The 25,955-nt window shown below is 42.3% G+C and overlaps 2 protein-coding genes across 4 annotated transcripts in view; one reads left to right on the top strand and one right to left on the bottom strand.

The window, feature by feature from the left end:
* The window catches only part of mybpc2b (myosin binding protein Cb), a 40,959-nt gene extending 33,602 nt beyond the window's left edge, over window positions 1-7,357 (bottom strand). Inside the window, exon 1 of one of the 2 annotated variants that reach the window (XM_053684889.1) lies at window positions 7,255-7,357. In XM_053684889.1, the coding sequence (XP_053540864.1) occupies window positions 7,255-7,276 (22 nt within the window). In that variant the 5' untranslated portion in view covers window positions 7,277-7,357. The remainder of the gene's footprint in view (window positions 1-7,254) is intronic. The other variant, XM_053684887.1, reaches the window with a different exon arrangement.
* A 4,616-nt stretch (window positions 7,358-11,973) lies between these two features.
* Window positions 11,974-25,955, top strand: part of si:ch211-234p6.5 (uncharacterized) — a 49,237-nt gene continuing 35,255 nt past the window's right edge. Inside the window, exon 1 of one of the 2 annotated variants that reach the window (XM_053684879.1) lies at window positions 11,974-12,070. In XM_053684879.1, the coding sequence (XP_053540854.1) occupies window positions 12,030-12,070 (41 nt within the window). In that variant the 5' untranslated portion in view covers window positions 11,974-12,029. Of the gene's footprint in view, window positions 12,071-25,423; window positions 25,527-25,955 lie in introns of those variants that run through there. The other variant, XM_053684884.1, reaches the window with a different exon arrangement.

Below are 25,955 nucleotides of genomic sequence, written 5' to 3'. Positions count from 1 at the left end.
AGTCCTACAGTACAGTGAGTACCAGAAGTATGTTTCTGAGGTTCCTCTTGTGAGGATTATCAGATTGATCTAAAGAAGAGACAAGTATCCCGGGACTAGCAATAAATCTTCCCAAAGAAAATAAGATAGTTCTGTTTTCACCAGTTTACTATTTCATCTGTAGCTTAAGCACTAAGAACTTCCTTAAGCAAGACTTCCTTCAAGACGTTCTTCTAGAACTAAAGCCAAACATCACTGCTGCCCACATCCTGGTCATTCCTGACCTTTTAATGTAGCTCAGAAAAACATCTCAGCATTTGTAATTTGACAATACAATAAACCCTGTCCATGCCCATAACATTTTGTATCAGTGTGTTTTTGGCTTTGAAGAGTGGTAGTAATGACTGCTGAGGGTTCAGCAAACTGTAAAGCTTGACCATATCACCTGAGTTACTTCCAGGCCTGCTGGGTTCTCTCTCTCTCTCTCTCTCTCTCTCTCTCTCTCTCTCTCTCTCTCTCTCTCTCTCTAACAGATCTTTCCAGCCTCCACCAAAGAATGTGAGACCAGATACCTTTACCAGACAGCACCAGCCTACAGTGCCAGAAAAGGAACCTGAGATGATTGTCCCGAATTTCAAGAATTTGGCACCAGATCAGTGGGGTATACAGACTGTGGTCCTTGAGATACTTCAGGGAGAACTGAATCCAAGTGTTGGCCCTTTAAACTGCCCCCCAGACCTGAGTGCTGAAAATGGGTTATTGCATCACCTCAGTAGCCATGCAGGGGCAATACAGGCTTCATATGGATACGCCCCTGAAGAAGTTCAGTGTCTGTTTTTGGTGACTCAGAATAGGGACAGATAGCTGTGGCCTCATTGCTGAGTCTTCAGGAACTACTTACCCTATTACCTTAACCTTGCAATATCACATTCTCACTGTAATTGAGCCTCTCTGGAATGGTTTATTAACTGTTCATTAAGATGTGATAATTGTTGATGCTATTTAATATTTTCTTCTTTCTTAATTTCAAAGGCCAAACTTTGAATATAAAATTTGAAAAGTTGCTTTGATAATCAGTGGCACAATATAGCATGACTTCAGATTTAATCCCTTAAATTCCCAGATCCCATTGTTGGGCCCAGACTTACAGAATATGGCCAAAGGTATGTGGACATCTGACCATTGCACCCATGTGCGCTTGTTGTACATCTCATTCCAAAACCATAGACATTAATATGGAGTTGGTCTCCCCTTTTCTGCTATAACAGCCTCCACTCTTCTGAGAAGGCTTTCCACTAGATTTTGGAACATGGCAGTGGAAATTTCTGGGAGATTTTTGGGAATTATGCCACAAGACAATTTGTGAGGTCATGAACTGATGTGAAATTAGTCTTAGCATGCAATCAGTATTCCGATGTATAACAATTTCAGTGGAGTTGAGATCAGGGTTCTGTGTAGGACACTCGAGTTCTTCTACATCAAACTTAACACTCCATGTGTTAATGCTGGAACAGGTTTGGGGCTCTTAGTTCCAGTGAAGGGAAACTGTAATGCTACAGCATAAAGAGATGTTCTATACTACTGTGTGCTTCCATCTTTGTGGTAACAGTTTGGGGAAGAACTACATAGGGGTGTGATGGCCATATAATGTACATTCCTTCTTGTTACCAAACTCCTTTATAATTATTTTTAGTCTTCTGAATTAAAGGAGCCATTAAATGGACACAGTTTTTTACTCATTCTTCAGTGTTTCATCACCTGGACACTGAAGATTTGTATGTAAGAGCTGCTGCTGTAATCATAAGGTAGAACAAGTAGAACAAGCCACATACTCAACTAGAATACCCAAACTTGATGGTATCACACCAATAAAAAAGAGAAGTACAGTTTGACACCTTTATTTCTGTTTAATTCAGTGTAGAGAATCGAAAAAAATCTATATATAAAAATTTGATTTAACAAGAGATCAGAACTGAATAAATCCATAAACAACCAGCGGTGTGTAGAACAAGTTCTAAATCTGATAATCCACCAGTATGCATAAGGAAGATATCATTTATCATGTGTAGCTTATGTACGAAGTAGAGCAAATCAATGGAACACACACACACACACACACACATACACACACACACACACACACACACACACACACACACACACACACACACACACACACACACACACACAGACTGTGTGAGATTGTGTGAGTATAAGTTTTAACCTCAAGCCATTATCAAAGTGTGTAATATGAGTGTGTTTGAACTAATTCCCTGGTGTGAAAGTGTTTAGAGCTCTATAAGTATTTAAACAGATCAGTGAGCCACACACACACACACACACACACACACACACACACACACGGAGCGCATTTACGTTTATAATCTCTTTACCAGGAGGCAGAACGAAGCTTAGATAGAACGATAGGACACACACACACACACACACACACACACACACACACACACACACACACACACACAACACTGATATAATAGTGTGAAGGGGGTTGGAACAGTATCATGGTTCAAATGGGGGTGTCGTTATAGTAATGGGTGAAGTTAATCCTTAAACACACATCACTTTCACACACACACACACACACACACACACACACACACACACACACACACACACACACATCTTTACTAAGTACTCATTATTCTATAGATCAGATTTATTAAGCTTAGAGTATTTACTATTACAGCTCCAATTAGTATCTTAATTGAACACCATACTGCTGCTGTATTGTGATTGGTTAGAAGGTGTTGATTAATTTTCTATAACAGCAGCTCTGACTGTAGCCATCTCACCCATGTCACCTTGGCCATAGCCAGAGCCATATCTGACAGTTGCTATACTGTATGCCATATCTCCCTGCAGTTCTCACCAGGTTTCCTACTGAAGATAAGCATCATTGAGTCTGGTTAGTACCTGGATGGGAGACCTCCTGGGCAAAACTAAGGTTGCTGCTGGGAGTGGTATTAGTTAGGCCAGCAGGGGGCGCTCACCCTGTGGTCTGTGTGGGTCTAATGCCCCAGTATAGTGGCGGGGACACTATACTTTAAAAACAGCAGCGTCTTTCGGGTGAGACGTTAAACCGTGATCCTGACTCTCTGTGATCATTAAAAATCCCAGGACACTTATGGTAAAGAGTAGTGGTGTAACCTTGGGGTCCTGCCCAAATTCCCCTGCGTTAACAAGCTGCGTTTTTATCTTATTAAATTGGATAGAGTGAATAGAGAGAGAGAATAAAGAGAGAGAATAAAGATAGAATAGAGAGAGAGAATAGAGAGAGAGAATAAAGAGAGAATAAAGAGAGAATAAAGAGAGAATAGAGAGAGAATAGAGAGAGGGATGGTGAGGGAACGAGTGTTTATAGCTGCTATAATGTAAGTGAGAACAGGCACTAACTCATTTCACCAAAATTTCCCAACATTAAATGTAACTATAAATGGATAAAACGTACAACCTTTTGTACTAACACTTACTTTTACAACCTCTTGTTGCCACGGTCCAACTTTTTTGAGATGTGTTGCGGCCATCAAATTCAAAATTTCCTCAGTTTAAACATTTGATATGTTTTAAATGTTCTACTCTGAATAAAATATGGGTTTATGAGATTTAAAAATAATTTTAATTTAATTTATCTACATTTTACACAGCATCCCACCCATGACGTGCCATTATTTAATAATTTAAAAAAAAATGTTTTGTTGGTAACTTCTACTTTAATACAATAACAACCCAAAGTGTTTCTTAGTTACTTATTGTATGCTGAGACGCTACACATGTAGAACAGTGATTTAATGTCAGTGAAACGAGTTCCTGTTGTCACTTACTTTATAGAAGCTATATAAACTCATTCCCTCACCAGACTCTCTTCTTTACAATTTTAAACTATATTAACTTCCCATTTTGAAATGATTCAACATACAGCTTTAAAGTATAATATCTTACAAAAGGAAACAATATTAACTTGCAATATTAAATTATATTACTTTACAGGATATTACCTTACTATTTTACAATTTTTTAAATATCTTACCATTTGAACAATACTTGCATATCATTTGAATAATATTTGAATAACTTCTGTTAATATTAACTATATGATTAAAATTAATCTATGTATTTTACAATATAGTAATTGAGCACATACACATTTAATGTATGATATATTGTATATGTTTTAATAATCATTTTGTTTTTATAATCAGACCTGTTAATCATAATACATAAGATTTGTGTTTTGCCATGTGCAAATTACAGTGATAATTTGAATAACATTATAAATATATTCATAAACTGTGTAAGGGATAAAGGTTAATGATGGGTTCAGTGGGGGTGAGTTCTGAGTTCAGTAGGAGCTACTGTTAGAGTAAATAGTGTTTTTTACAAACACACACACAAACACACACACACACACACATACACACACACATGCGCGCACACACACACACACACACACACACACACACACACGCACATGTGTGTCATATTGAGATGAGGTCATATTCCTCTAAGTGATAATTTAGGAGATTATCATTGGCCAAGGTTATTAAAAGGTTGTAAGACGAGAGGAAGGATAAAATTTTATGCTTTTTACAGCTCAGCCCATTCCTCACAGCCCAACACACACACACACACACACACACACACACACACACACACTCTCTCTCTCGCTCTCTCTCTCTCTCTCTCTCTCATGAAAGTTCTACTACTGTTCTAGAAAGCTTCAGAACTCCCCTCACATTTGTAATAATAATAATAATAAGTATAATACATAATAACATTATTATGCATGTATTATTATTATCATTATTATTGTGGTTTAAAATATATTTTCATTAACAACTAAAAGATGCTTAAATAAACTTACTTTTTAATACATTATTACATTTGCATCATGTTTTATGTTATGTATTTTTTAAATGCCCAAAGGTGTGTGTTCTAACGCACTATAGCATTAGTGTTTATAATGTTATAATGAACACATATTATAATGCAGTATGCAACCTGACGTTAAGTAAAATACTGATGCTTTAGTGTTGATTATAATTCGGTATGATCAGGTTGAAGTTAAACATCAAACAGGTGTTGTAATGTATTTATAATGCATTATGAGTACTGTATTGATAGGACATGGGGTTGGGTTGATTAGGAGCTCTGACTGTGGCGAGTTCGGTGAGGAATTGTGAGAAGAGCAGTAGGAAAGGTTCTGAGAACCAGGTTGGTGTGAGACAGAGGTAATGTTCAGAGGTAGTCAGGGCCAAATTCATGAAGTGCTTTAAATGCAAGAAGCAGTATCTTAAATCTGATACTCGCTGTAACAGGAGAACATGGACGGTGCTGAAGGACAGCGCAGACCTGGGACGATTTTGTTCAAAATTGATTTGTAGGACATGAGGTAATGAAAGCCTGGAGCAGAGTTTTCTTTAGTCGAGATGTCTGATCTGATTTTGTGATTTATTTGTGACTGAAAGCCGAGTGAGGGTGAGGAGTTAGTGATGATGCTGAAGGTTCAAACAGCAGGAGAGCAGTGGAACCACTGTATCTCCGGTCTCATATAACCATAGATCATTAAAATTAGAGAAAGTGGGTATGATCCATCATGATCTCTGTCTCATCATGATTATTATTTTTATTATTTTTATTTTATATGTATTCTATGTATATAGGAAAACTACATCTCTGTTCCCTTCTTTGGTTCCCCAATTCTGTAGTTTCTGAGTCTAGTTCTATAATGTCATAGTTCTCAGATTTCCTAGTCTTGTAGTTCCCTAGTCCCTTCTCTGATTCCCCAGTCCCCTACTTCCCTAGTCTCCTATGTCTCTTAGTTTCTTAATTATTAGTCTCCAATTTCCCAGTTTCTTAGTCTCCCAGTTCTAGTTCTTAGTTCTCTAGGGCTTCCCTAATCTTTTATTTTTATTTTCTCTAGTCTGCTAGTTTTATTCTGGATTTCTAATCTCCCTGTTCCATGACTAATCAGCATTGCATACAGTAGTCTTCTTAAACTCCCAAGACTCTTAGTTATTTAGTGTACTCCCAGTCCGCTAGCTTCATGCTTCCCTACTCTTCTATGTTCCCAGTCTTCATTTTGTAAAAATATAAGTTATATTTCTATAACAATGACACCTTATTGCAAATATTTATCTCACAGACTGATCCCATTTACAATGGAAATGCTCAAAATAGTGCCCTATGCCCTGCTCCCTATTTCAGCTATTCCCTGAGGCAGTGCATTTTAGGGATTCTGGACAAGCTGGGCTATTGTGTTTTGGTGGATTATGGATGTGTCCCAAACCACACACAATTATATAACACATAATTTAAATTTATCATCATTCTACTGTGGCATGTCCCAAAACAAACACCACAATTACTACACACACAAGAAACACTCCAATACAAATGGGTGTAGGCATGTCCCAAACCACAGACCCTATACACACTCACTTCAATTTACTTCTTTTTTCCATTTCCATATAGTGCTTTTAACAATGGACATTTTCACAGTGCAGCTTTATAAAAATCTGGATATGGATTTAGAACCCTAATGAGCAGCCAGAGGCGACGGTGGTGAGGAAAATCTCCCTGAGACGATTTGAGGAAGAAAGCTTGAGAAGAACCAGACTTAAAAGGAACCCATCCTCATCTGGGTAACACCGGATAGTGTGATTATTAATAATTATTCTTCCACAACTATCGAGTCAAAGAGTACAGATATATACAATTCACAAATATCTGGACATTATCCTATTGCAATGCATTATGGTATTTCATAGATATAGCTATGACTATAATCCCCCCCACCACCCCTCAACACACACACACACACACACACACACACACACACACACACACACACACACACACACACACACACACACACACACTCAAATATCACTGACATTTAAACACACCTGTTAAGCCTCACCCTAATCACAATGCACACTCTGCAATTCTTATTCATCTTTAGGAAACCAGCTCTCTGCAGAGTGATTGTAGCATTTTTAGAATATTATTACATTTACAATAATAACAACAATGCCAACAATGCTAACAATTATAATATATACATTACATGCTTTAGATACACACTTTGGTTTATACTATTAATAATCATCATCATCATCATCATCATCATCATCTTCTTCTTCTTCTTCAACATCATCATCATGATAGGAATATTTATTGTAATTCCTTTAAGGATAACATTAAAATGGCTAATAATTATGTCACCCTAAAATATAATCAGAAATGATGAGGTACCTTTAGCTTTGGGCTCAGGCATGGTGACGGCTGAATCTCTCACTGGTCTGTAGTGTCTGAGTACTTTTTCCTTTTTATTACTCACTCTGTCATTCCTAAATGAGGGAGGGGGAGGACAAGAGAGAGAGAGAGAGAGAGAGAGAGAGAGAGAGAGAGAGAGAGATGACACTTGAAACCCCTTAGTGACTTCAAGGAGAATATTTTGGGATGATGGTCAAGCCAAGAACAGAAAGGGTGGTCTTCTGTTTCTCATTTTACTTTAGCCTTTAACCACACTGTTATTCTTTAATATCTATCTATCTATCTATCTATCTATCTATCTATCTATGGGACAGAGACAGAAGAAAGACAGAAAAGAAAGACATAGAGAGACCTCGAGAGAAAAAGAGAGAAAAAAGAGAGTTAGACAAACGTGTTGAAAGGAATGATTGCCGACTCTAATGTGTTGAAGTGTTGTGGTGTCTGAATTTTCACTTGGCTTTACACAAAGTCATGTAACATTTCTCTGTGTTCCCTTTATATGTTGGTCTCTTCATTAACCTTCTGTTATTACACTTCTCAAACCTCTATCATCACCACCTGTCTCTCTCTATTTCTCTCTCTCTCTCTCTCTCTCTCTCTCTCTCTCTCTCTCTCTCTCTCTCTGTCTGTCTCGTTCTCTCACTCACACACAAATGACTGAGGTCAAATGACTGATATAGTTTGAAGGAACCCTTCACAGTATTTAGTGCTAAATTTGGGTGTTACCCACAAACACACTGCATTTCCTTGCAAGCGTCTCTAACAGAATTTAGACTATTCACCACACAGTGACTGTTAGCTAGTTCTGTCTTAATAAATTTGACAGAAATTAGTTAACATTAGAAGTATGTTGTTTATTTCCCACTGAATACATTTATCAAGTTTTACACAACATGTGTAAACTGTTCCTCTTTGGTATTATCCGCAGTGTGGTATCATTCAGCCACAATTACACTCTGAACCTAGGTGGGATTAAGACTGACAGCAGGTCTATGTAACAGTCATGGGGTCTGGGTGGAGGAAGTTCACAAGCCATGGTCTTATTGATGCATATTGAACATAACCATGTCACATATTTCTCTGAGATTTGTAAAGACATGGGGCTGGAACTAGCTGATTAGGTGACATTTTCTTCACTGTTCAAATCTGCAATTAAAATTGTTTAGCTAATTAGGAAAATGATATTTGTCAGTCAGGACCGAGACTTCCATTTGTAATTACTCATGGCTCCACTCAAGACTGTGGAGACAATCAATGGCAGATAGCTCTTTACAAATCTTGTGGAAAACCTGCTGAAATTGAACATAATAATGTTGTAAGGCAGGCTGTTGTTGGTTTAGTTTATTCAGGATAGGTGAGGTCCTCAGGCAGGGCCATGCAGGTTGCAGTGCCTCCAAGTAGGAGGCATCTGTGATAGATGTGCAGGAGTTGGACTTTGTTGCAGAAATCCAATAGGAAATACAACCTAAACAGTAGAGTATTTAAAAGCTTTCAGTTAAAAACACAAAACAACTAAGACTTACTGAAGATATTCAAGAGATTGTCCAGACAACTAAATGATGGAAAAACCTACCATAACGTATTATGGTGTTTCTGGTGACATTTCACTTCTGGATCACTTCACCGCCAGTGCCCAGAATATCTACTGACAACTAGCATCATAGTTATGCAAAGCGAAAGCACAGAATTAAATCCCAACGTTATCTTCAGGTTTAAGCCTGAACAGTATTATGATGGAACAACCAGACCAGGGTGTCATGTAATGGAGTTGAGGATGGATGCAAATGCAGATAAGAGCTTTATTATATGAGAGACAGGCAGAAAAATCCCAAATCATGAAACATAGATGTGATCATAAACAGGCAATAGGTCAGGCGATCGGCAAACGGGCATAAATAAGGCAAAACAAGAATCAAAAACAAGGGCTAGAACTGGATCAAAACTAGGACACAAAACATGATGAACAACGGCTTGGTATACAGAAAACACGTAACAATTCGCAAAAACAGTCTCTTTTATGTGTGATGTGATTGTGTGTGAGATTGGATGCAGGTGTGAGTGATTAGAATTAAAGTGAGTGTTCTGGGAATTGCGGTCCATGGTGGCCATGTTTGTAGGCTGCAGTGCAGGATGGGAAATGTAGTCACTGATTTGCTGTGATATGACGGAAACCCCAAGGGTGTTTCTCCCGAAGTGCCACAATACACTCCCTCCCCCAAACCTGACGGTTTTCAACAAGTAGCAGGTTCCTTGAGGAGACAAGGAGCAGACATGAGGCTGGGGCTGGTTCAGCAGGGTCATTAGGCAAACCCAGGATTGGGAAGTTGTAACATCTGCTTCAGAAAGGTGCTTGACTTGCTGGTCCATCTCGTCTGCCTTTCTTGAGTGTGGAGCGATGTCCTCATTGGAGCAGGAAGGTGGAGTGATGTCCTCAGTGGAGCAGGAAAGCGGAGCAACAACGTCAGTGGAACAAGAAGGCAGAGCAATGTAGAGAAGAACCATAGAGCCTGGCATAGCGACTTCTGTGGCAGAGTAGGGGAGCAAAACGAAGCTCTTGGCTGCAACGGGAGGCAGAGAAACTTCCTCAGCTGAACAAGGATGCTGAGCGGCGTCCTCAGTCCCGTAGAGAGGCTGAGTGTCATTCTCCATCAACTCTGCAGGCTGAACTTGGTTGGCTGTGTCTGCAGACTCAGGTGTACGCAGAGCTTGGTTGGCCGTGTCGTCAGTCTCGAGCATGGCATAACTTAGTTGGTCATGACATCGGCTTCAGGGATGAACAGAGCTCAGGTGGCCGTGACGTCGGCTTCAGGCGTGAGCAGAACTTGGTTGGCCATGTCAGCAGACTCGGGTGTGAGCAGAACTTGGTTGTCTGTGTCAGTGACCGTGGACTGGAACTTGATGTGGGAGGTCACCTCATCGATCTCAGACTGGTATTTGGACTGGAAGGTCACCTCGTCGACCTGGTACAGGAACATGGCTTGGGAGGCCGTCTCTTTGACCTCAGACAGGAACTTGGCTTGAGAGGCCGTCTCTTCGAACTCGGACAGGAATGTGGCTTGAGAGACCGTCTCTTCGACCTCAGACTGGAATCTGACTTTATGCTGGAGCTCTGGAGATGAGACAACCTCATGGGTCTCGTGCTGGGGCTCTGGAGATGAGGTTGCCACTTTGACCTCCAACTGGGGCTCTGGAGCTGAGACTACTTTGTGGGTCTTGTGCTGGAGCTCTGCAGGTGAGACCACCTTGTGGCTCTCAGGTTGGAGCTCGGGAGATAAGGTCACCACGTTGACCTCTGGCTGGAGCTCTGGAGATGAGACCACCTCATGGATCTCATGCCGGAGCTCTGGGGAGAAGGTCGCCATGTTGAAATCCGGTTGGAGCTCGGCAGGTGAGACCACCTCACAAAGCCTCACTTACACCTCACAGAGTAACACAGAGCTGGGTACTTAATGCTTTGACCCTAGAAAGAACATAATAGTAGAAGATAGATGATAGTTTGACTCAAGTGTTTAAGGAAGCTTGAAGAACCCTGGAGGTGTTACTGTACAATCTGTAGTACACTTTACCCCATAGCATGTGTGCCTTACAACATATTAGAGAGCCCCCTAGGGGAAGGCATGTGTGGATGCAATGCCATCATACTCTGAGCATATGTTTTGCATGAGGCACACACATGGCCTATAGTATACTCGTTAGGTAACCAGTGTATACACCCTAATAAATAATCTGTAAACATGCACCCTAATAGACCAATCATGTTAGACCAGCGTGCACGTGAAGAGGAGGTATAACTTCACCTGGCAAGGCGGCTCTCCACTGATTGCACAAGCTCTGAGTCAACTTGAAAACAGGGATTAGTCCTGATTAGCTGGATGCTCCGCTAGCATCAGTGTGTTTTATGTTCCAAAGTGAATTTTTTGGTAAATAAAATTATGATTTTAACTAAAGTATTACATTTGTTTGTCTGTTTTTTTTTTTGTTGTTTTTTTTTTTAAAAAAGGTCATATTTGATTTGACCAAATCTCTAAAGCAATGGCCTTTTTGTCACTGAATTTGATTACTGGTTTTCATTTGAATCATTTGGAAGCCTTACAAAGTATGTGGTAATAATGTTATACACTCCTACAGTATATCTTTTTTCATGTTTAATTAAAAGTCATCTCTCATGTCCAGCATGTATCCAAATAAAGAGTTTTAAAAATTTATTGTAAATTAAAGATAGACATACACTGTAACAGCACACAGTCTATGAAAAGTTCTTATTCTGTCTATCTCCATCTAGAGGTGAAATAATAGAATTTACAGATGAACACAAAAATTCCTTTATGGATTTGTTTTTTTATTTATTTATGGAGTGAATATATTCTTCAATTTAGCCAGTGTTCATGAGATTAAATAAATAAATATTTTGTGTAGGTTGAGTGTGTTCGAACCCAGTTTGTTTTGGTGTGTTTGAACTCAGAATTCACTGTCCCTCCAGATCCAGACAGACGGATAAATAAAATGGAGAAATAAAATGTGAGTGGTGTGTGACTGCACGGCATCTGTAAAAGCCTTTATTGTTAAAAATGTCACTGAAATGAAAAGGTCACAGTGATGTGAGAGAGAAAAAGGGAGGAAGGGGTAAGGACAGAGGGGCTAGTGTTTAGGGAATAAACAGAGTGGGTCTTTACACAGAGAGTGTAGGTGTAGACAGCAAGAGAAAGCGAGAGAGAGAAAGAAAGAGAGACAGAGACTGAAAGACAACACAGAGGATGGAGTTAGAAATCGCTTTTGGACACAGACAACAGAGCAGGTAAAACAGCATCTTTCTTTTTCCAAAGATAACTTGAAGTAAGAGTGTGTGTGTGTGTGTGTGTGTGTGTGTGTGTGTGTGTGTGTGTGTGTGTGTGTGTGTGTGTGAGAGAGAGAGAGAGAGAGAGAGAGAGACAGACTTACTTAGTTACTGTTCATAATGCTACACAAGGTATTCAGGACACCTCACATAAGCCTACATGAACATTTATAAAGCCTTATTCCAGCTGCTGAACTGATTTACATTGGCATGTCACAACAACTGACTGTACCTCCATCAGCGTCTGCTATGTCACAGTGACATAATGTTTATGATGTGATATAGCTTATTCAGTGATGTTGAGGAAAAAGAATAACATCAGATTTGTGTTATATGGACACATAAATACACAACAGGGGCTGGGGTTCCATGTACACAGAGGTCTGACAGATCAAGAAGAGTACAGTACACAGCAATAAGGAAAAAGACAAAAACAGACAAACAAGCAAACAAAAAACAATAGGAGACAGTGTAGAATAATTTAAGGTATGGAAGCATCAAGATAGGATGAATTTTACAGTGGGTTTCATATTCATCACCCAAGTTAACAAAAGAAATGCGATAAATGTAATAAAGTTATTTCTGGGGTCATATTTATTAGGGGGTGTCAGCTCCTAAATATGGCATCAAATGGGACCAAGTGTCCAAATATGATTTATTTCTGTCTTTAATGGCAGCTTTTCTGATGTTGTGTGTTCTGTTAAGAGGTTAAGCCAGTAAAGGGAGGATATTTTAGTTCTCTCTTTCCAGTTGAGTGATATGACCTTTTTGGCTATTGTTAATGATGTTAGTATAAATGGATGGTATTGTTGGGGTATTTGAAGTGATGGTAGACAACCCAGTATTGTGATGGAGGGGCAGTGTGGGATGCTGAAGATCTCATACAGCCTGTTCAGGACCCCCAATCGGAAGGACTGGATGTATGGACATGACCAGATAGCATGGCAGTAATCATCTATGGAATATGGGTAGTCTTTAGACTTGGTGCTATTGCTAAAACCCATGTGGCATAATTTAAGTGTGGTTAGATGTGATGTGTCTCAGACTGTGTAAGAGTATGCCAATATATTACTGTATGATCCAAGTTGAGATCAGATAAACATTTGTCTACTGGAAAGGATGTTGAGTTGTCATGATTTAACAGGAGTTTATATAATTGTGATATAATTGAGTTTCTTGATTTGATTTGATTTGGGTTGGGGTCAATGAAAAAAATGAACCTTTTTGGAAGTATTTTCATTCTGATCATTGAAATTCATCCTATTATGAATAAAGGTAAGTTGTTCCATCTAAACACATCTTCAATCAACTGAAGTAGCGGAGTGAAATTTAGCTTAAAGATATCTTGAGGTTTTGAAGATATGTGGATTTCTAGATATTTAATAGATGAGGCGGTGGGTTTGAACACAGCACCAGCACTCTAATGCGGCTCAGACAGCAGTAGATTTTCTGATTTTGACCAGGTGATCAAGTAAACCAGACCCCTTGATGTTTTTGTTTTCTCTTATTGCTGCAGCGAGTGGCTCAGTAAATAATGAAAAAAGTAATGGTGACAATGGGCATACTTGTCTTGTTCCTCTGTGCAAGGTGAATGGTATAGAGATATATCTGTTAGTTATTACTGAAGCTGTAGGTGAGTGATATAGTACTTTGAGTCAGTTTATGAAATATTGGCCAAGTCTGAAATCTCCTCAACCACCTCTAGTGTGTACCCTCCACCTGGATGATGTGATGGCAGACATAGTGCTCCAGAACTCCCACCACACACCAGTTATTAGTGGAGAGGAGAGAGTGTTGTAGACAATACAGAGATTGTTAGGGTATAGATAGAGAAGGGACAATGGGGGAATTTGGGCAGGACTTTATATGGGCAGGGGTTATACCCCTACTCTTTACCACAAGTGTCCTGGGATTTTTAATGACCACAGAGAGTCAGGACCTCCAACCTCCTGTTTTTACAGTATACTGTCCCCATCACTCTACTGGGGCAGACAGGCCACAGGGTGAGCACTCCCTGCTGGCTTCATTAATACCACTTCCAGCAACGACCTTAGTTTTCCCCAGGAGGTTTCCCATCCAGGTACTGACCAGGCTCAAAGCTGTTTATCTTCAGTTAAAACCAGGTGAGTGCTGCAGGGTGATATGGCTCTGGCCCATAAGAAGTGCGTGTACATATGTTGGGTTAAGTTCAAGTTATTTCAGATATCATTTGCATAAGTAAAGGTATAAAAAAGTGACCGGAAATGTTCACTGCTGGATAACTGTCTGGTCCTGGAGATGTATTATTTGGCATGGGGAGTAAAGATTACAGAGTAGGGATTTGATATTAGGATAGAAGGTGTATGACACAGGGTTTAGGGAGTCGGGATTAGGGAGAAAGGATAAAGGATTGAAGAGTAAAGAATAGGGAGTAGAAAGTAGGGATTAGTGAGGACAGAGGAGGGTCTAGGGGGCAGCTTCATTAATCTGTTTTTATTCTGTGTACAAAGTTTTGCTGAACTGAATGGGAAAACATTCTTCAACACCCACACACTCCTACACCCGGCATGCCACTGAAAACACACACACACACACACACACACACACACACACACACACAGTTTGTTTATAACATAAAAATGTGAGCATGTCTACATGCAGAGGTTTTCAGCAGGTTGAATGAGCAGTTTATAATTTCAACCTAAACTCAATGCTCTGTTATTAATCTAATGTAAATATTATATACATATTTAAATATAAATGTTTACATTTAGACATATTACCTCAGATTTTTACACATTTTTTATCCTTTAAACATAAGGATGTGTAATGACACTTTCTGAGCTGATTTACATAACATTTGTAACTCTATGAGTGTTTGCTATGTCAGAGTGACATAATGCTTATGATGGCGTAGCTGTGTAGAGTCTCCCGAGCTCGGCATGAAAACCTGCTGTATAACAGTGAAGTAGTGAATCATTACACTATTAAAACCGAGTTATGTATATTTTCTCTGATATATAACTGAAGTATATTGTAGACTTATGCTTATAAGTTTTTCATTAATATCTGTGGGTTAGGGTTAACTCAGTTCTGTTTAATATTATAAAATTTTATTATATAGGGCTTTTAATCTAAGGTACTTTATTGTCATCGTATACAATAGAACGAAATCTAGTTTGGCAACTCAGACAGCAACAAGAGCATTTAAACATAACACTGTGACAGGAATTTAAATTAGGAAGTTAAACAAAAGAATTAAGAATAAATAAACAGTGCACACTGTAAATACATACAAAACTGCACATAAATGTGATGCCTTGATTACTGAAAAGTGTTCTGAGATGTATTTATTGCACATAGTATAAAGCCTTTAGCAATATATTGCCCACTGTATGACGTGACAAGTGACACTATGGTGCATGTAGCAGCAAAGCAACAAAGGGTAAGGGTAGTGTCAGATGGTCCTTAACAGCTGTAAAGGGCTGGGGAATTACTGGGATGATTTGGGAAGGGGGGGCCGCACTTCCGTCTGTTTGTGTGTGAATTGAGGGCCCTGTACCTCTTTCCAGATGGTAAGGGAACAAACATTCTGTGCCCTGTGTGAACGGGGTCTTTGCTGATGTTGCTGGTCTTTGTTTGCAATTGGCTAGCATATAGAGTGTCCAGGTTCGGGAGCTCAGTGCCTGTGATGCACTGTGCGGATTTAACTACTCGACAAGTCTTTGCGGTGCAGCTATCATACCACGCAGTGATACTGTAAGTGAGTATGCTCTACATGGTGCTATGGTAGAAATTTACATGGAGCTGTGTAGGTAGTCTGGCCTGTTTGAGTTTCCGCAGGAAGAATAGCCTTTGTTGTGATTTCTTCACCAGGTGAGAGGTGTTGACAGACCATGTGAGATCATGTACACTCCAAGGAACCTGATGTCATTCACTCTCTCCACTTCCTCTCCATTTATATGCAGATGGAGATGGGTGGTCTTCCTGGATCTCCTGAAGTCTACAATGATCTCCTTGGTTCTTGTGGTGTACAGGATCAAATTATTGTCCAATCACCATTGAATTAGATGTTGTACCTCCTCCCTGTAGGCTGTTTCCTCATTATCAGATACGAGTCCCACTATGGTTGTGTCATCAACAAACTTTACTATGGAGTTGGAAGAATAGATTGATCCATGTCCAGGAATCATGATCAGAGTGCTGTGTCTAGATCCAGGTAACTTAGATTGCATATGCGTTTGTTAGAATTGATAGAATTAAAGCAAAACTGAATCAATGAATAGCATCCTTACATAATTGTTTGGCTGCTCTAAATGTGTTAAGGCTGTGTGAAGTGTAATTTCACACAGCCTTAACACATTTAGAGCAGCCAAACAATTAGACTCTAGACTCCAGATCCTTGGGGATGATGGTTTTGATGTGTGACAGAATAAGTTTCTCAAAGTACTTCATGATAATGGGGGTTAAGGCAGTTGGATGGTAGTCATTGAGGCAATCCACCACAGATCTTTTGGGCACCGGAATGATAGTGGTGGATTGAGACAGGTGGGAACCGTGGCAATCTGTAATGAGAGGTTGAAGAACCCGCTAACTGGTCAGCACATGTTCTGAGTATGCGGCCAGGGACCCTGTCAGGTTCTGCAGCTCTGTGGATGTCAACCTTCCTCAGGGTGGCTCTCACTTGATGACGCTATAAGGAGAGGGCTTGCTTGTCCTTTGTTGGTTAAGGGTGGGCTCCAACTCTGTTGCTTTGGTCATCAATGCCAGCAAAAAATTATTCAGGAAACTGATTTGTGAGGGATTACCCTTGAAGTCAGTGATGGCTTTAATTTTCTTCCACATGCTACGGGTGTTGCTGTTCTCAAAATGACCTTGGATGTGCTGCTTGTATTTGTGTCTCCCATCTTTTATCAATGGTCACAAAGCAGCTTTACAGAAATATGGGTATAAATTTTACATTTATAATTGTATCCCTAATGAGCCAGCCAAACCTTGAGAGGAACCAGACTCAAAAGAGAACTTATCCTCATCTGGGTGACATTGGATAGTACGATTATAAATAATTTAACTTCTATAATTGTATACCATATAGTCAAATAGGGCAAATTCTGTTCAGTGATGGAGACTTGAGTGCAAACTATCATTAGCATTTGCAGTCCTATGGCTATCCAAGGAAGAACATCCACAACCATCTTTATGATTTCTAAGTGGTACCATCCACAGTAATCTCATAGTGATCTTTAGGCTGTCCATGTGGGGCCATCAGCAGCAGCAGCGAGTGATTTTCAGGTGATGAAAATGCCAAACAGAAGTTGGACATGAGAATGGATCAGGCAGGTACAGACTGCAGAAGGAGTCAGGATCACTGGTAAACATCCGTCTAACATCGTGTTCCCTCACAGTAAGTAGAGTGGTGCAGGAACCAGAAGGGGATGGGCAGGGCTGGACTGGTACGGGGGCCAGATGAGGGTGGAGGTGGGGCTGGAGCAGACGAGTGCTGTTGTTGTGATGTTTCAAAGCGAGCAAAGAAGCAATTTAGCTCTTCTGCCAGAATCGCACTCAGGTCTCCTGTTGTCGCCTCACGGCCTCTGTAGTTCGTGATGTTCTGTATGCCCTGCCACACCTCCCGTTTATTTTTGCTGGACAGGTGGGACTCTATGCTCCTCTTATAGGCCGCCTTAGCTTCCTTAATACCGCCTTTCAGGTTGGCACGGGCAGTTCTGTACAGAGCTCTATTACCAGACCTGAAGGCAGCGTCGCGGGCTTTGAGTAGTGTGCGGACCTGTTTGGTCATCCATGGTTTCTGGTTTTGGAAAACCCGGATGTTTTTTCCCACAGTCACATTTCTGATACAGAACTTGATGTAGTCCAGTACCGTTCCTGTTAATGTTTCTAGCTCTTGATGTCCAAACAAATCCCAGTCTGTCTGTTCGAAGCAGTCCTGTAGTTTGCAGAATGCATCATCAGGCCAGGTGGTAACAGTCTTTATAGTGGTCGTGACACTGCGTCTGAGGGGGGTGTAGGCAGGGGAGAGCAGGAGGGAGAGATGGTCTGATTGGCCGAGGTGGGGGAGAGGTATGGCTCTATACGCGTGCTTAATGTTGGAGTAAACATGATCCAAAGTGTTCGCCCCTCTAGTAAAACACTTAACATGTTGATAGAATTTCGGGAGTACAGTCTTCAAGTTCGCCTTATTAAAGTCTCCTGCAATTATGTGAACACCGTCGGGGTAAGCCCTCTGCTGCTCGTTTATGGTGTTCAACAGGAGAGAGAGCGCCGTGTTCACATTGGCATCAGGTGGAATATACACAGCCGTGATAATCACCACTGTTAGCTCTCTCGGTAGAAAAAAGGGCCGACATCTTAAGGACATGTACTCGAGGTCAGGGGAACAATGTTTGTCTATCATTGTTCCATTGTTACACCAATTGTCATGCACATACATACAGAGCCCCCCCCCCCCCCCCCCCCCTCTGCTCTTACCGGAGTCCTCAGTCCTGTCCCAGCGAAGCATAGTACGACCTGCTAGCTGCATGCTAGCATCAGGTATCCTCGGATGAAGCCAGGTTTCAGTAATAATCAAAACACAGCAGTCGTGAACGTAGCGATTTCCAGCTAGTTGTAATTCCAAGTTGTCGATTTTATTCACTAGGGATCTGGCATTGGAGAGAAACAGGCTCGGTAAAGGTGGCTTGTGTGGTTGTTTTCTTAGCCTTAGCATAATACCGGACCTGCACCCCCGCTTTTGCTTCCTCTCCCTCCTCCATCTGCGCCGCCTTCTGGACCCGACAACAATCCACGGAGAGCCCGGCAATCTCGCTATGTCGTCTGGGATGTTGTACGTGTGAGGAAACATTCTCGTAATAGGTATGCGGTGTTGATCCCCAATATCCATAAGGTTCTGACTTGTATAACGGATGTTCGTGGAACCGATAATGCTCAAACAAATAATAAAGAAATAATACAAAAACAACGAAAAAGAGCACTGGAAAGGAGAGCCGTGAGCCGCAGCAACTGTGTGCGCCGCCATCTTGGAAGAGAGAAGTAACAGAGAATATTAGGTATGCTTATTGCCCTGTAATGGTTAAGGACAGTGTACTTTGCATAAGTGAAAGCAGGGACTTCGGCAAGACTAGCTAGGACAGCATAACTAAAAGGAGAGCCAGAAGATAATCTAATATAAGATAATCTCTAGATTAGATTACTCTAATGCCATACTGTCTGGATGTTCCAGTAGGAATATAAATAAGCTCCAATTAGTCCAGAATGCAGCTGCTAGAGTCCTAACTAGAACTAGAAGATACGACCATATCACACCGATATTATCAATACTGCATTGGCTCCCAGTAAAATCTCGCATTAATTATAAAACACTTTTATTAACCTATAAAGCACTAAATGGTCTCGCACCACAATATCTAAGCGACCTTTTGGTTTTATATGATCCGCCACGCCTACTTAGATCAAAAGATGCAGGCTATCTGACGGTACCTCGAATAGTGAAGGCTACAGCAGGGGGAAGAGCTTTCTGTTATAGAGCCCCACAGTTATGGAACAGTCTTCCTATTAGTGTTCGGGACTCAGACACAGTCTCAGTGTTTAAGTCTAAGCTTAAAACGTATTTGTTTACTCAAGCCTACCCTGACTAGATTCTGTTCTACTACTTCGCAGTCATAATTATCTTTTTTCTCCCTCTCTCCTTTCGCCGAGCCCCACACGAATTTATGGAGATACTAGAGATCCAGATCCTTTCTGCCTCTGGATGGAGCTCAAATCTTCTTTAATTCCAGACTGCTGGGACTATGGCTGCTCATAATGCCATACAGACTTCATATAAATCCATAATGAACTTTTTCACACTATCTGTTGTTACCCAGATGAGGATGGGTTCCCTTCTGAGTCGGGTTCCTCTCAAGGTTTCTTCCTCTTAAAACATCTTAGGGAGTTTTTCCTTGCCACCGTTGCCACTCAGTGGCTTGCTCAGTTGGGATAAATTCGCACCTTTAATATCTGTATACCATGTTAATATTTCTGTAAAGCTGCTTTGAGACAATGTCTATTGTAAAAAGCGCTATACAAATAAAATTGAATTGAATTGAATTGAAGATAATACAGACATGAGGGCTCCCTGGGACACAAGGTGGCCAGCCACTCCACCATCAACACACCTAAGTAAAGGTGTGAAAGCACCATTCAGTGCTTTATAGGTCAGTAGTAGTATTTTATAGTCAATGTGAAATTTCACTGGGAGCCAATGCAGTGTGGATAAGATCGGGGTGAAGTGGTTGTATCTTCTGGTTCTAGTTAGGACTCTAGCAGCTGCATTCTGGACTAACTGGAGTTTGTTTTGTCTGGAACATCCAGACAGTAAGACATTACAGTAATCTAGTCTAGAGGTGACGAAAGCATGAACTAATATTTCTGCATCATGTAGTGACAATATATTTCTTATCTTAGAAATATTTCTGAGATGAAAGAAGGCTATCCTAGTAACATTATCTACATGAGCATCAAATGATAGACTGGAGTCAATAATCACACCAAGGTCTTTTACTGCTATATATGATGAAATAGAAAGTCCATCCAGAGTTATTGTAAGATCAGAAAGATTACTTCTAGCTACACGTGGTCCTAGTACAAGTTCTTCTGTCTTATCAGAATTAAGTAAAAGGAAGTTAATAAGCATCCAACGTCTAATGTCCTTTACACATTCCTCAACTTTACTAAGCTGCTGTCTGTCCTCTGGCTTTGCTGAAACATACAGCTGTGTATCATCAGCATAACAGTGGAAGCTGTTTACGAATAATTTGACCTAGAGGTAGCATATATAAAGTAAAAAGCAGTGGGCCTAAAACAGAACCTTGTGGAACACCAAAGTTTACCTCAGTATTGTCACGAATCGTGACGGAGCAGAGATATATGCGGACATGATCAGCGTCTAAACCGCTAGCAGCTGAGAGCAATTCAGACCCACGTGAAATCCCAGCTAATGATAGAACAGGGAGGAGACATGACAGAAACATAAACAAAACACACGTGTCCAGATGTCATTACAGTCAACAACGGAAAAGCAGGTGCTCGCGCATTCGCGCTTAGAGCATGCTGCTTCAAGGGGGAATCGTGACAGAACCCCCCCCAAAGGCACTCCTCCCGGGGTGCCATGAGTCATCCCACTTCATTGGCGGCCCCGGCCCCCTGGGCTGAATGTCCCAAGCAGAGCCAGGAAACTGCACGGTGTTCTTGGCGGTGTAGGGAAGCGGAGCGACGACCCTGGCTGAACAGGGAGTCTGAGCGACGTCCTCGGCTGAACAGGCAGGCTGAGCGACGACCTCGGCGAAGCATGAGGGCAGAGCGACGTCCTCGACAGAGCATGAAAGCGGGGTGATGTCCTCGTCGGAGCATGAAAGCAGAGCGACGTCCTCGGCGGAGGAGGGAAACAGATCACTGTACTCAGCAGAGCAGGGAAGCAGGGCGACGTCCTCGTCAGAGCATGAAGGCAGAGAGACGTCCTCAGCGGAGCATGAAGGCAGAGCGACGTCCTCGGCGGAGCAGGGAAACAGAGCACTGTACTCAGCAGAGCAGGGAAGCAGGGCGACGTCCTCGTCGGAGCATGAAGACAGAGCGACGTCCTCGGCGGAGCATGAAGGCAGAGCGACGTCCTTGGCGGAGCATGAAGGCAGAGCGACGTCCTCGGCGGAGCAGGGAAACAGAGCACTGTACTCAGCAGAGCAGGGAAGCAGGGCGACGTCCTCGTCGGAGCATGAAGGCAGAGCGACGTCCTCGGCGGAGCATGAAGGCAGAGCGACGTCCCCTGTAAGGCCAGGGAGAGGAGCGTGGGTCTCCGTGCAGCCAGGGAGAGGAGCGTGGGTCTCCGTGTGGCCAGGGAGAGGAGCGTGGGTCTCCTCGAAGCAGAAGGGGGGAACGATATTTGCCATGGAGCAGGAAGGCTGAGCGACGACCTCAGCTGAACAGGAAGAACAGTGTCAGCAGACTGTGGCGTGAACAGAGCTTGGCTGGGCATGTCAGAAGACTGTGGCATGAACAGAGCTTGGCAGGCCGTGTCAGAAGACTGTGGCATGAACAGAGCTTGACAGGGCATGTCAGCAGACTGGGGCGAGAGCAGAGCTTGGCTGGGCGTGTCAGCAGACTGGGGCGTGAGCAGAGCTTGGCGGTGCGTGTCAGCAGACTGGGGCGTGAGCAGAGCTTGGCTGGGCATGTCAGCAGACTGGGGCGTGAGCAGAGCTTGGCTGGGCGTGTCAGCAGACTGGGGCGTGAGCAGAGCTTGGTCATTAGGCTTAGATATTAGCAGAGCTTGGTCAACTGGATCAGCAGGCTTGAACGTGAGCTCAGGGATGTGAGACTTGACTTGGACCTCAGGGACGAGAGGCTTGGCTTGGACCTCAGGGACGAGAGGCTTGGCTTGGACCTCAGGGACCTGAGGCTTGGCTTGGACCTCAGGGACCTGAGGCTTGGCTTGGACGTCAGAGCCTGGAGTCTTGGCTTGGACGTCAGAGCCTGGAGGCTCGACTTGGACCTCAGAGCCTGGAGGCTCGACTTGGACCTCAGAGACTGGAGGCTCGACTTGGACCTCAGAGACTGGAGGCTCGACTTGGACCTCAGAGACTGGAGGCTCGACTTGGATCTCAGGGACTGGAGGCTCGACCTGGATCTCAGGGACTGGAGGCTCGACCTGGATCTCAGGGACTGGAGGCTTGACCTGGATCTCAGGAACTGGAGGCTTGACCTGGATCTCAGGGACTGGGGGCTTGACCTGGATCTCAGGGACTGGGGGCTTGACTTGGATCTCAGGGACTGGGGGCTTGACTTGGATCTCAGGGACTGGGGGCTTGACTTGGATCTCAGGGACTGGGGGCTTGACTTGGATCTCAGGTACTGGAGGCTTGACTTGGATCTCACGGACTTGAGACTTGACTTGGATCTCAGGGACTTGAGACTTGACTTGGATCTCAGGGACTTGAGACTTGACTTGGATTTCAGAGTTGAGCTCTGCATGAAGTTGCCTGTAGTAGTAGGTAAACGGCAGGGTTCGCCAGCCAGACTTACCCCCCTGAGAAGTTGTTCTAGCTTGTCCTTCGCCTCCGGACTCCCAAATCGCACCATGAATTCCCCCACAAACTGTTCTACACCGTCCAGGTTCCTACAGTGCTTATCCAGTTTGAGCTGCACCCATTGACGGGCTGGTCCAAAGAACCGGGACCACATGAATTGGAGCCATTGCTTCTCCTCTGGCTTAGGGTCTAACAGGCTGGCGAAATAGTATTGACAGTCTACCAGAAAATATTCAGGGGCACCGAAAAATCCGTCAAATGGATCAGGAAGCTCCATAAATGTCCATTGTGGGAAGTGGACGGAGTCTATAGCGGGGACGGTTGGCGTCGACTTCCGGGTTCTGCGTCTCCTCCGTTCTCCTGCTGCATCCATGTTTTGGGCGGGAGATTCTGTCACGAATCGTGACGGGGCAGAGATAGGACGGATGCAAGTGCTGGATGAACAGTTGTTTATTAGAAAGAGAGACAGGCAGACAAATCCAAAACGTGATCCAAAACGTAATCCACAAACATGCAAGAGGTCAGGCGATTGGCAAACAGCCATACACGGGGCAAGGCAGGAATCTAGGTCGATAAACAAAACAAGAAACGAACTATGACGAGGGGCTGGAAGTGGATAATCCAGCTCGAACTAACTCTAAACATGGACCGTGACTATGACTATGATATGAGCTAAACTAACTCTAAACATGGACCGTGACTATGACTACGATACGAGCTAAACTAACTCTAAACATGGACAGTGACTATGACTATGATACGAACTAAACTAACTCTAAAGTATTAATCTTCCGCCTTGTGTGCTGGGAGGCGTGCGGTATATATGCGAACATGATCAGCGTCTAAACTGCTAGCAGCCGAGAGCAATTCAGACCCACGTGAAATCCCAGCCAATGACAGAACAGGGAGGAGACATGACAGAAACATAAACAAAACACACGTGTCCAGATGTCATTACAGTCAACAACGGAAAAGCAGGTGCTCGCACATTTGCGCTTAGAGCACGCTGCTTCAAGGGGGAATCGTGACAAGTATGCATAGAGAAGTCTTCATTTACATCCATGAACTGATAACGATCGGTCAAATAAGACCTGAGCCAGGAGAGGACTGTTCCCTTAATGCCAACAACATTTTTTAATCTATCAAGGAGAATAGTATGATCTATAGTATCAAAAGCTGCACTAAGGTCAAGCAACACACATAAGGAGACACAACCCTGAAAAGAGGTTAGTAGTAGGTCATTTACAAACCCACAGATTTCATGGAAAGAAAAGGAAATCACATGCTGGTCACTGTATTGTCACTTTCATGACCATAGCAAGCCCTGAGACTCTGAATGGATATTTGGACCCAAGAGTACCATGAGATCAAGCAGTTGTTCAGCAAACCCAAAGCCAGTGGATTACCACCTCAATGCCCATATGATTGCACCATTGAGCTCCTGGCTGGAACCACACAACCTTGCAACCGCATATACCCCTTGTCAACAAAAGAAAACCAAGCCATAAGTTAATATACAGTATCGAGGAGGCTCTGCAGCAGGAATATATCCATTCCTCAACCTCATCAACTTTTGACAGATTCTTCTGTGTGGAGAAAAAAGGGGCCCTCTGACTCGTTTCATTCGTCCTGCTTCTTTGTTTCATTCTGTCTGCTTCCTCGTTTCCTTTGGCCCATTGCCTCATTTCATCTGGTCCACAAGAATTTGCAAAAAGTAATACGGAACTGGTCTACAGCAGACTACTTAAAAATTTCACACATCTTCAATTCACAGCAGACCTGTAACATAGCAACCATCCCTGTTCCAGACACACACCACTGTACAGTGCATGTGATTACAAACTCTGGAAATAATCTGAATATAATCAGCCTATCCGCTGCAGGTGATGTCAGACCCCGCTAAAGAAAATTATTGAACACTTTCTGACCAATCAGAATCCAGAATTGAACAGCGCTATCATTTAATAATGTTATAAATGTATAGTTTAACAATTTAACAATTTAACAATATCACTGCTCTGTGTGTGTGTGTGTGTGTGTGTGTGTGTGTGTGTGTGTGTGTGTGTTGGAGAGTGAGTGTGAGATTCTAGTTGAAATCTGAAGTATCTGAGAATCTGAGAAATCTGAGAATTTGAGTATGTCCATGTTATGTGTGTGTGTGTGTCTGTGTGTGTGTGTGTGTGTGTGTGTGTGTGTGAGAGAGAGAGAGTGCCTTCCCTAACATAGCACTCAATCCTCTGACTCCACCCACATTCCCATGGCAACCACCTGTCACTTGTCACTCCAGTGTCTGTGTGTGTGTTTGTGTGTTTGTGTGTTCTCACAGGAATGGTTAAATGTGAGCACAGAGGAGCTTCTCCCAGCAGGTCAGAACTGAAACGTGTGTGTGTGTGTGTTATTCAGTGCCTTTCACGACTGTGTTAATTTGTTTATTTAAGTTTATGCTACTTTAGGGAACATTAGAGCACCTGTTGAAGGCAGGGCTGGACTGGCAACAAAAAGCAGCCCGGGAATTTGCTGTCAAGCGGCCCCAGTTTGATACACCTCATTCGAACTGACACAACATGTTTCTTGATCAATTAATTATTTACAATTATTAACAATGAACTATTTTAATTGATTATTTAACAAATCAACTTTAATTGCAGGGCTGGCTATCAAATATTATATGCTTTATAGGCTATAATGTGAAAACAATCTGATGAGTAGTCTAGAAGAAAATAATTACATTTACATGTCTATTTTACACATTTACAGTCGAAGTTGATTACAGATTTAGCATAAACTTCTCCAAA

Source organism: Ictalurus punctatus, chromosome 1, assembly GCF_001660625.3.
Source record: "Ictalurus punctatus breed USDA103 chromosome 1, Coco_2.0, whole genome shotgun sequence".
NCBI lineage: Eukaryota > Metazoa > Chordata > Actinopteri > Siluriformes > Ictaluridae > Ictalurus > Ictalurus punctatus.
Note: the sequence above shows the minus strand (reverse complement) of the source record. Positions and strands in the feature narration are given on the sequence as shown.